The following is a 13902-nucleotide window of genomic DNA, read 5'->3' as shown; positions in this document are numbered from 1 at the left end:
CTTGGAAAATCCATGACATTGTGAGAATAAATTTTAAAAATTTGAGAAGTAAAACAAGCATCACTCAGGCACCCAGAAATAGTGCTAATAATAACAGCTCAGATGTAGTAAGCACTTCTTCTGTGCTGGATGCTTTTGATGACAGTTTTTTCATCTACTCTAAGCGGGTTGTGGATTCTATTTCCTTCTCCCTTTACAATCAGGGGAAAGTGAAAGGGGCTGATTACTTTGCTCAAGGTCATATGGCTACAAAGAACTAGAGGCAGAATCTGAACCACGTTTGTTCTCACTGTTCACAATTTCGGTTCTTTACTTCTAACACCTTTTCTGTACGTATATGTATATGCACAAACACATAATTTTTTGACATGATAGGAATTACGCTGCATTTACAATTTTCTTTCCTAATATTATTTTTACTTGATTGTCTCATGAGCACTTTCTCATTCCACTGAAAGTTCTTTGAAATCAACTAAAATGGCTGTGTAATATTCTATTGTGTGACTCTTTGATCATCACCTAATCCATCTCCAGTTTTTTGGAGATACAACTGGTTTCTATTTCTACTGTGAATGTGCTGTGCTGCGATCATGTGTGTGCACACCTTGACTTACTTCCTAAGCACGTACTGCTGGGCACAGATATTTGGGTGCCAGCTGAGCACATACTTACATAATTTCTGGATCCTGTTCCCCCACCCTGTCCCAGATGCCCACCTGCCTAGAACAGGTACATGGCACATGACTGCAAAGTTGTGGGGCTACTAGCCATTTTGTGTGTGTGTGTGTGCTAAGCTGCTCACCTCTTTGAGCTCCTCTGCACCTGGGAGTCTCCCAACTAGAAGAATGAAAGTGTCTGCTGCTCACAATAGCCACATAGGCTTTTCCCCAAGCAGGGAGAATGCTGTATAGATACAGGCACCCAGGAAAGCATAGGGGAGAACCAGAAGCCCTTTCTTCTTCTTCTCTGGCTGAACCCCCTACTGGGGGCAAGAATCTGCATTTCAGGACAAGGGGACGCCACAGCCCATGGCCATAGTCAACATCAGCGCATGCTTCCCATCACCACAATCTCTGCAGATACTCCCTCTGAAAGGGAACACAGGTAGACTATCACTGTGATCCTGGAGCTGTGGGGCTTGAGTTAAAGAGGAGAGAAGCAAAAGGGCATTACAAGACTGTCCCGAGTCCTGTGCCACAGTGGGACCCCCAAATCAACCTGGGATCAAGGCCCAGCATCTTCACTTCCAGGCTTTGTTATTGTAGACTGGCAAGATAGCAAGCTCAATGCAAAATCCGGTCACTAAGGCACTGAGTGAGATAAGTTTATCAGTGGTAGGAAGCTGTCATCTAATTAAGGACAGGACACATGCTGCAGCTGAGGAGACAATGAAACTCACAGACAGGGAGTGTTTGAAGCAAAAGGCAGGGTCTGGTAGAAACACAAAATCTGAAATAGAGTGTGTATGTCGGTGTGTGTCTGCGTGTATATTCGTGTGTGTGTGTGTTTCAGTGTGTTCATGCCAAATGGGCTCTGAAAATAAACCTTGGATTTTCAGCAAACCAATTCAGCCAAATCCCTCCATGAGGATTATACAATTGAAGAGTCAGTATAAACATCAAAAACGATTCGAAGTATATATATATTTTTTAGCTTGGGAAATAATAGTGACTATTGCAGCTGGTTTTACAATCAGAGGATTCAGTTTAAAAAAATTTTAAATACCTCTTTTACCCATTTTTACTTTGAAGTATTTTCTTATTTTCCTCCTATGTGTTTTGGGTCACATACTGCACATGTATTAGTATTATTTAGGGACGCTTTTGAGGTTTCCCTGACATAGCAAATTGACAAGATAGTTCCCCTGAAAAAAATTTTATTGTTATAACTATAATATAAAATTCTTCCCCTACCAGAGTGTCAAGGTCTGGAATACTTTCCTCCTCATCCTGGAGAGCACAGTAATGCCAAGAGTCTTAGCATCGCCTACCTCAGACATAAGCATTTTCTTCCTCCAGAGTATTAATTTCATATTAAATAAAACCAAGAATTGGTTTGATGATTAATGAAAAACAGGTAAAATGATAAATGGAGTACCTTGGCTTTCAACATTTGTTTGAGACACGTTGCTGTTTCTGTCTTGATTTTCCTGAAACAAAACAAGAGAATAGAGAAATTAAATCCTGAATACTACTATGGTGCCCCTCACCCCATTACACAGGTTCACACACACACATGCATGTGACCCCCTCAAATTACTCATATAGTCACAAGTCTTAGATGCAAGAAGGGAGGAATGCTAAATCCTAAAGGACCACAATAAAACGTAAGTATTAATGTTCCTGAGTCAAAGGGGAAAAAACCCACAATCTTCCATTAAGTAGGATTTACAGTAATTACCAAAGATGATGCCAAAATGGGATCAAATAGCATCTCAGATGTCTGTGATGTGGGCCACCCTGGAGAGGTGACCAGGCACAGGATCTGGGGCTAGGCAGCCTGAGAGGCCAGAGACCAGGTTTCACAGCCAGCCTTTGGCTTTGTCACTAGCACAGTGGACAGGATACTTATTTTTCCTGCCTCCACTTCCTAAGAAATGTACTGGGGGGAAAATACTATATAAAACCAGATGTTCACTGATAATACATTAAAAATTCAAGTGTCTGTACGTAAGAGAGGAATCACTGGGTTCCACTCTTGAAGCCAAGACTACACTGTATATTAACTAACTTGAATTTAAATTAAAAAAAATTCAAGTGTCTACTGAATGAGTGAAATATAATTTTTTTTTCATTAAGTTTTAGGAAGAATTTAAAGTGGATAAAAGATCCTGAGGTTACAGACTACAGAATAATCCCGACGTTGTATCTCAGGAGGAATGCAGAAGGAAATGTCTTGCATTCCACTGTTTGGAAGGCTGCCTTCTAGAATACCTTAAATCGGAATCCTTCAATGAAGACATGAGAGAACTATTAACAGATTTTTCCATATCCACTCCTAATCCAACTGGTTCCCCATTCTTTAAAAGGCAGAACTGTCAGTCTGATGACACAGAATTCACGCTTCATCAAAGCAAACTCCCAAGGACCACCTAGATCCTGTTGCTTGGGAAACCAATGGCTCCAATGTTGTTTGGACTCCCTGGGTCACAGGTTCATGCTTGCAGAAATGGCTGAGTTCAAGATATTTCCACTGTAAAACTTGCTATGAGATTCGATTATGCAATAATGGCCATAGCAGGGCTGGTTACGACTGCTCCATTACAGATAACTTATGCAGACAACGGTCATGACTTAGCTCCTTCCAAACACTGATGCCCAGATTATTCCATTGGACTTTTGTGGATGTCAGCGTGATACTGAGTCAGTGGTGTAGATATGAACCACTCAGCTATTCATTCACTCATTTTCTTATTTATTCATGCTGTAGTTACAGCAGCCTTTCTATATACCTGGGAGGTTTAGTAATTCTTTTCTTCTTTTTTTTATATTTTATTTTATTTTATTTTATTATTCTTTTTTAAATATGAAATTTATTGTCAAATTGGTTTCCATACAACACCCAGTGCTCATCCCAAAAGGTGCCTTCCTCAATACCCATCACCCGCCCTCCCCTCCCTCCCACCCCCCGTCAACCAAAGCATAAAAGACTCTTAAAAACTGAGAAAAAAACTGAGGGTTTATTCTTTTCTTCTTTTAAATGGCATCAAGAATAAATTATAGCACTCTTACACTTAACTGCACATGATCTCTCCCACCTGCCCATGCCAAAGCATTCCCAAAGCACTCCTGGTGAAAACAGCATGAGAAGGAATAGCTCAGAAGACACTTCCCTACACATTTCCTGCCTGGAAGCATCCTTGTTTCACTGCATCTAACTCTTACCTTGAGCCTTTCTGGACTCAGGGCTTCCAGCGGAGACAAGCGTTTAACACGTTTCCTCATGCGAGCTGGTCCCTCTCTCCAGTCCAGTTCCCACCTGGAGCAAAGTGTGGCTTCTGTCGTTTGGCCCCACAAGCCCAGCTCCCCAAAAAGCTGCTCCTGAATCTTGGCCCAGGCGTTGGCCGCCTTGATGTTGTTACATCTCCGTCTCTGGGAAGCAGAAGTACAGGGTCACCCTTAGACACATTTCCTCATGGGCTTGGCCCCGAACCTCTGGGGATGAACAGACCAAGCCCTCTTAATTGGTTGAGAAAAATAAAACCCTACAGGCAGCCCTGAGCACCCTCAGGGTGTGGAGTATACATCCTGGAGCCAGGAGCAGGCCAGGAGAAGATAGCGGTTTTTCAGCTCTGAGACCATTCAATCCAGGTTGGGGGAGGAGAAAACCATCTGCCCGCTGGCCTTCAGAACCATGTGACTGCTGGGTGTTGTGCAGAGCACAATAGGACCTGAAGGTCCTGACACTATTCATCAGAATAGGTTGGACAGAATGGACTTTATAAATGGAACACAGAATCTTACTACAACCCCTGCCCTTCAAAAATGATGCTGAAGATACTCCTTCCAGTGTCTGGACTGGAGGTGTGTGTGTGTGTATGTGTGTGTGTGTGGGGGGGGGGGGGGGGCGGAATCACAGACCTGCCAACAATTGGTAGATCTGAAAAAGTCATCTCTGTCTCTGGACCTCAGATTCTCCAACTGTTAAATGAGAACTTTGGCCTAGATATCATCTAAGGGTCTTTCAAATCCTAATATCCTAGGAGTCTAGAATGTTGAAGAATTCTAGAATGTATGTGGAAACTAAAACCTTTGCTATTAATGACAATAATCCCTTACTGATGACATCTTTATAGTTTGCATATGTGGCACTTGACTGACCCCCCCCCCCAAACTGCTTTTGTATGCCACACTGAAGTTGTCTGCATCACCTGTCAAAGGAAACTTGACACCTGTCAGCTTTGACAGCGGAATCTTATGTGTCTTTGGGGTGAACTTTTGCAGTTATTCAAATATTCGATGGTTATTTGCCCTATCTTTTGATTTTAAGTTTTCAGAAAATTGAAAGGTGTGTTAATGTTGAGAAGCACAAATCTCATCAACTTAACATCAAGAGAAAAGAAATCACTATCATGCATCAGGGCCGAGCCCCTCACCTGCTCTATCTCCGTTCCTCTACGCAGCGGCATCATGTGTGAAGCTTGAACCTTTTAAATAATTTCTACTATCCTCATAAAGAAATCAAGTCTGGGAGAGGAGACGTGGTTTCTCCAAGGACCACCGGGTGATGGAGCTGAATATAACAGACAATACAGCGCAAGTTCCATGGTCTTTGGGGTCAGACGAACCAGGGTCATCATCATGTTTCTGCTATTCTCTAGTCGTCTCATGGAAAGGGGCTTCATCAAATGCAGTTAATAATATTACAATAATAATAAAGCCATGGGTTTATGTAAGGATTAAATGAGACAGTATTTTCAAGAGTTTTTATGCGGTGACTTTCTCAGCGTAAACAGTATTGTTATCGTGAATAAAGCAAATCCTATTTCAAAGCGAGATTATTTTGTTTCTCCACAGTTCTCACATTTATATCCCAAACAGCATTTTATATAATACTCCGACTGGTTAATAAGGAGCTCCAGAAAAATAATGTCTGTCCTGTCCAAAGCCTTTTACAGGGATGAGGTTATATGAAATGAATACACGTTTAGGGAAAATATTTCAGCTCCCTGGAGATTGTCGCTGGGTTTCGAATAACATATAAAGCTTCATAGAGGATGAGTAATCCCAAGCTATTGGGTTGTCCACCTTGGATTTAAAATTAGTCTTTAAACAGTATCTTCTTCACCCCAAGGATCTACCTATGAACCTGGGGGTTCATGGCTGCCTGTGTCTTCATCACAGAGCAAATAAGTTGTCTCAAATACCTGCAGCCAGACAGGCATGTATCAGTAGTGAGATCCCTCAGAGATGAGTGATTGTTTAGTCCGTGACAGAAAGCCACAAGTGGTCCCAGGAGAGAGGACACAGGATGATCAAACGGCAAAAGCCCTGAGTTCCCATACCTGCAAGGTGCTCTGCTTTTTTTTTTTTCAATGTTTATTTGAGAAGGGGGCAGAGAGAGGGGGGCATACAGGATGGAAGCAGGCTTCACACTGACAGCAGAGAGCCTGATGAGGGGCTCGAATTCACGAACCGTGAGATCATGACTTGAGCCAACGTGGGACACTTTACCGACTGAGCCACCCAGGCATGCCACCTTCCACGTGCTCTCTAATGCCTGTGTTTCTGCATAAGGTAAGGTCCCCTTTCGGCTTCAAGCTCGATTGGGCCAAATGCTTAGAGACTTAGAGGCAGGATTTCTGGTATGTTAGAGGTAGATATGACTTGGGGCTGAATGGAAACTTTTCAGTAGCATTAATGAGCTTTTCCTCTGGGCAACCAACCCTTCCCTGCTTTTGGTCCCCCATGCTTTGGAGGGGCTGATCCCAGCCCTGGCTTCAGTTCCGAATGTCATCCAAGTGGTGGAGGACGATTACAGGATGGGCTAGTGCACATCATTCCCCAGGACTGGAGATGGTGCTCTCTGAACCTATATGGAGCAGACAGTGCAGAGAGGCAGATGCATGGGTACACAGTTGGGGTCACCTGCCCCACGTCAGGGTGCCTTTATGTGCATCAGAGTGCCCCTGAGGCAGAGACAGTCCACAGGCATGTAGCTCAGCAAGAAGACACTGCCTTTGTGCAAGCTAGAAAATGGGTCCCCAGCTTTTACATGAACGTTGCCTAGTTCTAGGATGTACAGCCTGAGAGGGAGAGAGAAGAGAAAGGGAGAGAGAAGAAACAGGTTGCTTAGAACAGAGCTTAAACACCTGGATCCAGCTCTTCTTGAAGACTGCTTCCCCAGATTTTTTAGTACCACAAAACTTCATTTGCTGCCTAAGCCAGTTTGAGCTGAGCTTCTGATATTTGCATTTGAAAGAGCTGTGACAAAAAACTTAATATACAGAAACTCAGCAAGAAATGGCAACAAACTGTTGGCCCTTAGAGAACCCAAAAGGGTGCGGCAGAACACTGCTTCTCACATACTAAAAAGAAAGGCCACTTCTAGGATGGCAGGCATCTTGCAATAGCTTTAACCAGTAAAGCCTGGAATGTTTTAGAAACAGCACAGACAGAATGAGGCATTTCTGTCAATTATGGTAAGGAATCGCCATAAGAACAGGATGGTCTGGGCATAGAACCAGAGCAGCTGGACCACAGAAAAGAGAACGAATAGAATTTGGAAAAGGCAAATGGGAATCCTGGCAGGGCCAGAGTCGAGGAAACTGTTTTTGCCAGTGCTTCTGGAGCAACAAGAAATTTGGGAGATTGGATATATCAAATTGCCTGACTTACTGGTAACATAATGATGGGATATGATGATGCTTGGATGAACTTCCAGGGCACTGGGTAATGTTACCTGGTCATGTTGCGGGCTCCTGCCATTTGCAGAGACCTCTCGGTTGTGGGCAACAGGCCAAGTTAGGGAAGTCTTACACCACGTATTACGGAGAGCCCTGTGGGCCGGGATCCCTGAATCTCACTACGACCACCCTCCTGGGAGGGCCTCATTGAGTACACTCGGCACACGCTGTCCTTGAAGAACTTGGTGGGTTTCACTAGCCTGATCTCTTCACAGAATTTGGACATGGCTTTTCTGGAAGTAGAGTGGGGGCTGCCCTCGGAAAATGTATTGCCCCTTAAAAAAGCAGGGTGGATGCTCTAGGCCCCATTATCTCTGGCAGATGGTGATTACCTCTGCATTCCTTTAAACATTGAAACAATCTGTCTTAAATATTTAAACACTTGGAAAGTATCCTTATGGATTAGCCTCAAATGCTGATTTTCTCTAAAATACCTCAAACGGTAAAACTCTACACAACTTTCTGAAGCATTCTCTGAACCCCATTGAAGCCCGCTGCTGAAAATGAACAAGGCCAAATGTTCCAGAAGGCCGGCAACTTTCCTCGTCGGCTCGGAGCCTCTGCCGAGGTTCTGTCCTTCCCCCACGAACTTTCAGTCTCACACATTCCAGCAGAAACTCACAAAGTACCACACAGCACATCTCTTCCAGTCATCAGCAAATCTCCCAGGCTCTTCCAACCGTAGGAAGAGAGATTCTCACATTCTCCACTGGGTGCTGATTTGGATGTTTAGACAAACAACACCCTCTATCTTGGAATGAAACAAGTGTGGCGAGGATGCCCATAAACAAAGGATGTAATCTTAAACAATTCATCGTATTTTCCCCCAAGAGCAATTGAATTTATTAGCTATATTGCTAATCCTGAAAGAAGTCAGTGAATACAAGTGGTGGGGCATTGATGTGCAAGGGCCTGTCCGAGGGGCTCAGATACCATGAGGCTAAGCCAGCAGGGCACCCCTCCAGCTGTGCAGTGCAGTCAACAATGTAGGTGCCCATGAGGAGGTTCTTCTCCACACTGAGAGCCTGCTTCAGACCAGCTTGTGCGACCAGAGAAACAGGAATGTCTCTTGATAGCTTTGATGGCCGCATGTCCTGTAGACCCCCAAACCCCTCTTTCACCCCTGTCAAGTCTGATGAACTGCCCCTGTCCTTACTCACAGGATAGCTGGGGAGGCTATGTTGCTAACCTGTGTGTTTCTGGGGTGCAGGCTGCACAGCTCATGAATCCTTATTTCCAGGGGCATGTGTGGGCTCCCAAGTGAGCTTATTTGGAGGGAATTAGACCAGGTTGCTTGGCTGAAGTTGATCAGAGCCGATTTTGTTCCCCTGACATTTGGGCAGGCCTTCTTTGGCCCCTCACACCATCCCAGCCATGCTTCATGACTCCTTACACCCTATTACTCTACTCTTTATAGTAGAATATCCTAGAATTGGCCTCATCACCCTGCTTGTGGTTATTTCCTTACTCTTGGTCCTTCTACTGGGTTTTAAGAACCTTCAAGGCACAGCAGTGACATTATAATCTCTGCCTTTCCTGTACTTAGCATAGATTTTGGAACAGAGAAATTGTAAAGCAAATAGTATTTTTAGTGGGGTTTTAATACTATATATATGTCGTGTTCTATTATTAGCAACAATTTTTTAAAACGTTTGTTAACAAAAAATAAAAATAAAAAAATAAAATGTTTGTTAACAACAACACAGACTAAAGATGAACCTCTTAGCCATTCCATAACTGCACAATGGACATGTATTCCCTGCCAGTCACTTCTTGGTGATCTATGCTTTCTCTTTAATTTTTACAGTTAGGAAATATTATCCCTTCTTTTAAAGGGGGACCCTGAGACTCAGACTGCAGGCCTGGGACGGGGCAGACCTGAGACTCAACTAGAGATCTCACTGGCATGACAGTCAGTGCTCTTTACCTTGACTGTCCAGAAATCACACCTAGAGAGGGGTTGTAAGTATCTACATCTGCCCTCATGGTGGCGACCCATTGAACTTAAGGTAAAATGCAAAAGCCCTAAGGAGGCAGCAAGCCCTGTGTGTTGTGGCCCTGCCTCGTCCTCACCCTTGTTCATCTCTGATTCAGGTCACCCAGTCGCTTCTTCTTCCAGTTAACTGGCGGCATCCAGCTCTTTCCTGATCAGGAACTTCCCACATGACCTTCCCTTAGCCAAAAACACATCCTCAGAATACTTCCATCCATCTTCCTCCTCCAGATCTTAACTTAATGGTCACTTTCTTGGAGGGGGTATCTGATCGGCCCAAGTTAAATTCTCCCCACATCATAATCTCTCATTGTACCTGTATTTTCCATGTTTCTTGCTCAACACGAGTAATAATGATCGATTTATTTGTGTAGTTATTTCATATCTATCCCTCCAGAGAAGTAGAGTGAAGTTACCAGAGAGTGAGGCCTGTACAGTTGCACCCCTAGCTCATAGCTCAGGGTCTGAGGCACTCTGGGTTGACACCTATTTACTAGTGGATGAATGGGTAGATGAGAGGATAAACATGCTGACTATTTCCTCAGCTGCTGACAGCATGGCTCCACATTCACTGCACAGGTTACACAAGTAGGTCTGAATCGTTGCTGGCCAATTATTGACTTAGCCAACTAGAACTTAAACCAAAGGCCTTTCTGATTCTTTGCTCCCGGTCCAGGGTAGATTCCTGGCTTCTGTGCAGAGAAAAGAGCTGTTCTGCTTCTTACCTGGACATGATCTTTGTATAAAGACGCATATAGTTCCTGTCCTCTTCTTCTGTAGTTCTCGATACACGACACGAAATCCTGGAAGAGAGAAAACAGGTCACAGCTTAATGACAGTTGTGATTTCAGATAAAAACTTCTCCATTCTGACCAATTATCAGGGGAAATAACGGTTACAAGTTTTGTTGGTCAACTCAGTCACAACCTCATCAATAAAGACTTCACTTACGCTGACACCACACACACAGATATGCACACACGCACACACATGTGCACACACACATTCACACACACACACACACACACACACACACACACATATACACGTCTGTGGGTTACTTCCACTTCCAGCTATCATGAGCTAGCTTACAACAGGTCAGTCTTCCTCCCAAGAATAAAAAGAAAAGCCATATTTGAATAATCTGCTTTAAGGCAGCAGAGAGTACCAAGAGAGCCAAGTCTTAAGACGTCAAGATCTTGGAGATAAAGAAAACTCACTGAGATGTGCCCAATGCCTGATATCTATGATTTTTTGCCCCTGGGATATTTGCAAGTTTGCAAATAACACAAGAAGTTGAGCTGAACAGAAAGTGGTGGGTAAGAAGCAGAGAAGCTTAACGGAACTTGTGATGCTTTCAGGTGGCTAAGGAGACAAAAATAGGAATTCAGGCTCACCAAGACACCTAGGCCATAAGAGACCAAGAGTCCAGAAATAGGACAGTACAGAGAGGCAAGCCCAGCTTTCTGCACTGATGTTCTCTTTTAAGCAGTTTCTGATTTATAAGCAGTGTAAGTTGTAAAAACCAACAGGATTTGGGCTTTATAGTGGGATATCTCAAGGGCTGCGCCGTAGAAATAAAGGCGGATTGGAAATAGGTCTTACAAAGCTGGTCTTACAAAGCTGAAACCTGACTTCCAATGGGCTCAAACTCTGAGTACATTATAGTGATCTGCCCCCACTCCAAGTACATGCCAGAAGGCAAAGAAAGTCCTTTCTGGAGAAGGATCCCACCATGTGAAGCCTCTAACTGAGAATTTCATACGAAATGCTCAGTAGTCAAGCAGAAATTACTAGATGTACCTGTTAAAAGGATAAACAGAAAAACAGATAATAAAAGCATACCCCCACATATATCCAGACATTACAGTTAACACACATGGACCTTAAAATAATGCAAGGTAGTCCAAAAAATGCAGAATGGAGGCTTTTGCAAGAGATATGGGATCTATGGAAAATAACCAGATAAAATTTCTAAATCTGTGAAATGAATTAATTGAAATTAGAAACTCCATAGGTAAGTCTGACAGCAGAGTGGATACAACTGAACAGAGGGTGAGTAAAATGGAAGAAATATTCTTGCTAAATATGATGAGATATAAGTATGGAAAATACTTAAGGGATAAAGATAGATACGTATGTAATATAGAGAAAGCATCTAGCATATGTGGACTGGTGTCTCCAAAGGGGAGGAGACAAAGAAGCAATATCTGGAAAGCTAATGAGAATCTTCCCAAACAGGTGCAAGACTCATCGAGCCACAGATTTGAGAAATTCTGTAAACCTCAAACAAGAAAAATACAGTTAGAAAACCACCCAGAAGCCCATCACAATTAAACTGCAAAAAAGAAAAAAAGAAAAAATATTCAAAAAGATAGCAAAAGTTCTTATCATCTTTAAAGAGGCGACAGTAAGAATGGTAGGGGCCAGAAGAAAACGGAACAACATCTTCGAATCATGAAAGAAAAAAAAAACTGACAAGCTCAAAGCCTCTACCCAGTGAAAATATCTTTCAAAAATAAAGACAAACCAAAACATTTGCAGGTGAATAATACTGATAGAATGCATTACCAGCAGAACTGCATGAAGTGAAGGAGCTTTTGGGGTAGAATGAAAATGATTTCATATTGAAGCATATATCTTTGGAATGAATGAAAGACTACAGAAATGGTAAATATATTAGTATATCTAAATGAATTTTGGCTATTGGAAAACAATAATAGCAATAATAATAAAAACTTACAGGATTTAAAAAATAAGAATTAAAACACATGAAAAAATAACAAAAGATGGATGGGATAAATGAAATAGTGTCCTAGGTTTCTTCAATTAAAAGTTGGGGGGGGCGCCTGGGTGGCTCAGTCATTTGAGCATCCAACTTGGTCTCAGGTCATGATCTCAAGATTGGTGGGTTTGAGCCCCATGTCAGGCTCTGTGCTGACAGCTCAGAACCTGAAACCTACTTCAGATTCTGTGTCTCACCTCTCTCTGCCAGCCCCCCCGCCCCCCACCATGCTCTGTGTCCTTCTCTCTCTCTTGCTCTCAAAAATAAATAAACATTAAAAAAATTTTTTTTTAATTTGGAAAAAGGGTCTAATTTACATTAGACCTTAATAAAGCAAATATGCACATTGTAATTTCTAGGCTAACCACTAAAAACATAACAAAAGAATATGTGACTTCCAGGTAATAGAAGGGAAGTACAATACTTTAAAATAGTTGATAATATGTTGAAAGAGGGGAAAAAAAGGAATAAATAACAGATATTACAAACAGAAAATTAAAAAAAAAATTTTTAACATTTATTTATTTTTGAGACAGAGAGAGACAGAGCATGAACGGGGGAGGGTCAGAGAGAGGGAGACACAGAATCTGAAACAGGCTCCAGGCTCTGAGCTTTCAGCACAGAGCCCGACGCGGGGCTCGAACCCACGGACCGTGAGATCGTGACCTGAGCCGAAGTCAGCCGCTTAACCGACTGAGCCACCCAGGCGCCCCCAAACAGAAAATTTTAAACAAGGTGGATTTAAACTAAAATTGTCATTAATTACATTCAACGTAAATAGACTAAATGCTCCAAATAAAAGATAAACTGTATCAAAAAGGAAAACCTAAGTAAATGCTACTTAAAAAGAGATACTCCTTGAAACAAGGACACAAAAGGTTGAAAGTAAAATGATGGTAAAAAAAAAAAAATAAACTAGACGAAGGCTAACCAAAAGAAATGTGGTAAAACTGTACAAGTAGTAGTCTTTAAAGTAAGAAGTGTTATTAGGAATGAAGACGGTACTTCATAATGATAAAGGATAAATACACTAGGAAAGTGTAAGTTCTAAATGTGAAGCATCTATTAATATAGCCTCAGAATATATAATATATAACATAACAGAATTGAAAGGAGAAGCAAACAAGTCTACAATCACACTGGAAGAAGGTAACTTATCTCTCAGTAACTAACAGAAGAAGCTGACAAGAAAGGTAGAAATAAAGAATATTTGAAGACTATAGTAGGCAAGCCTCATCTGATGAATTGTTTAAAAAATTGCAGAAAATAAATGATACAGAACGCTCAAATGGAATTACTACTAAAACCTGCCACAGGATGGAACATGGAACAAACATAAAATAATTTCAAATGACTGAAATTACACAGAATATACTTTTTTGAACATAGTGGGATTAAGTTACAAGCAACTATTTTTTTTAATCCCCATATATTTAAAAATTAAGCAATATTATTTTAAGTAGCCCATGGGTCAAAGAAGAAATCAAAATGGAAGTTAGAAAATATTTTAGCCTAAATGAAAATGAAAATATCACATAATCAAGCATGTATGATAGAACTAAAATTTTTTTTGTGGGAATATATGTAATATACCAATAGTATTATTAGAAAAAATAAGCATGTAATCTATCAAGAAATTTGAAAAACAATTTAAACCAAGGGAAATACGTTTAATATCTCCCCCAGAAATTCTGATAAAGAAAAAAAAACAGTCAAAAG

At 41.7% G+C, this 13902-nt stretch overlaps 1 protein-coding gene across 6 annotated transcripts in view; it reads right to left on the bottom strand.

Annotated features, from left to right (window-relative positions):
* The window catches only part of WDFY4 (WDFY family member 4), a 295121-nt gene that overhangs the window by 106355 nt on the left and 174864 nt on the right, over positions 1 to 13902 (bottom strand). For all 6 annotated transcript variants that reach the window (XM_086680248.1, XM_086680247.1, XM_086680245.1 and 3 more), the window contains 3 exons: positions 10124 to 10201; positions 3885 to 4091; positions 2098 to 2149 (listed from right to left, as the gene is read on the bottom strand). In XM_086680248.1, coding sequence (XP_086536374.1) covers positions 2098 to 2149; positions 3885 to 4091; positions 10124 to 10201 — 337 coding nt within the window. The remainder of the gene's footprint in view (positions 1 to 2097; positions 2150 to 3884; positions 4092 to 10123; positions 10202 to 13902) is intronic.

The sequence above is a fragment of the Puma concolor genome, chromosome D2 (assembly GCF_028749965.1).
Source record: "Puma concolor isolate L17-30 chromosome D2, mPumCon1.1.hap2, whole genome shotgun sequence".
Lineage (NCBI taxonomy): Eukaryota > Metazoa > Chordata > Mammalia > Carnivora > Felidae > Puma > Puma concolor.
This window is presented reverse-complemented; position numbering and strand designations above follow the sequence as displayed.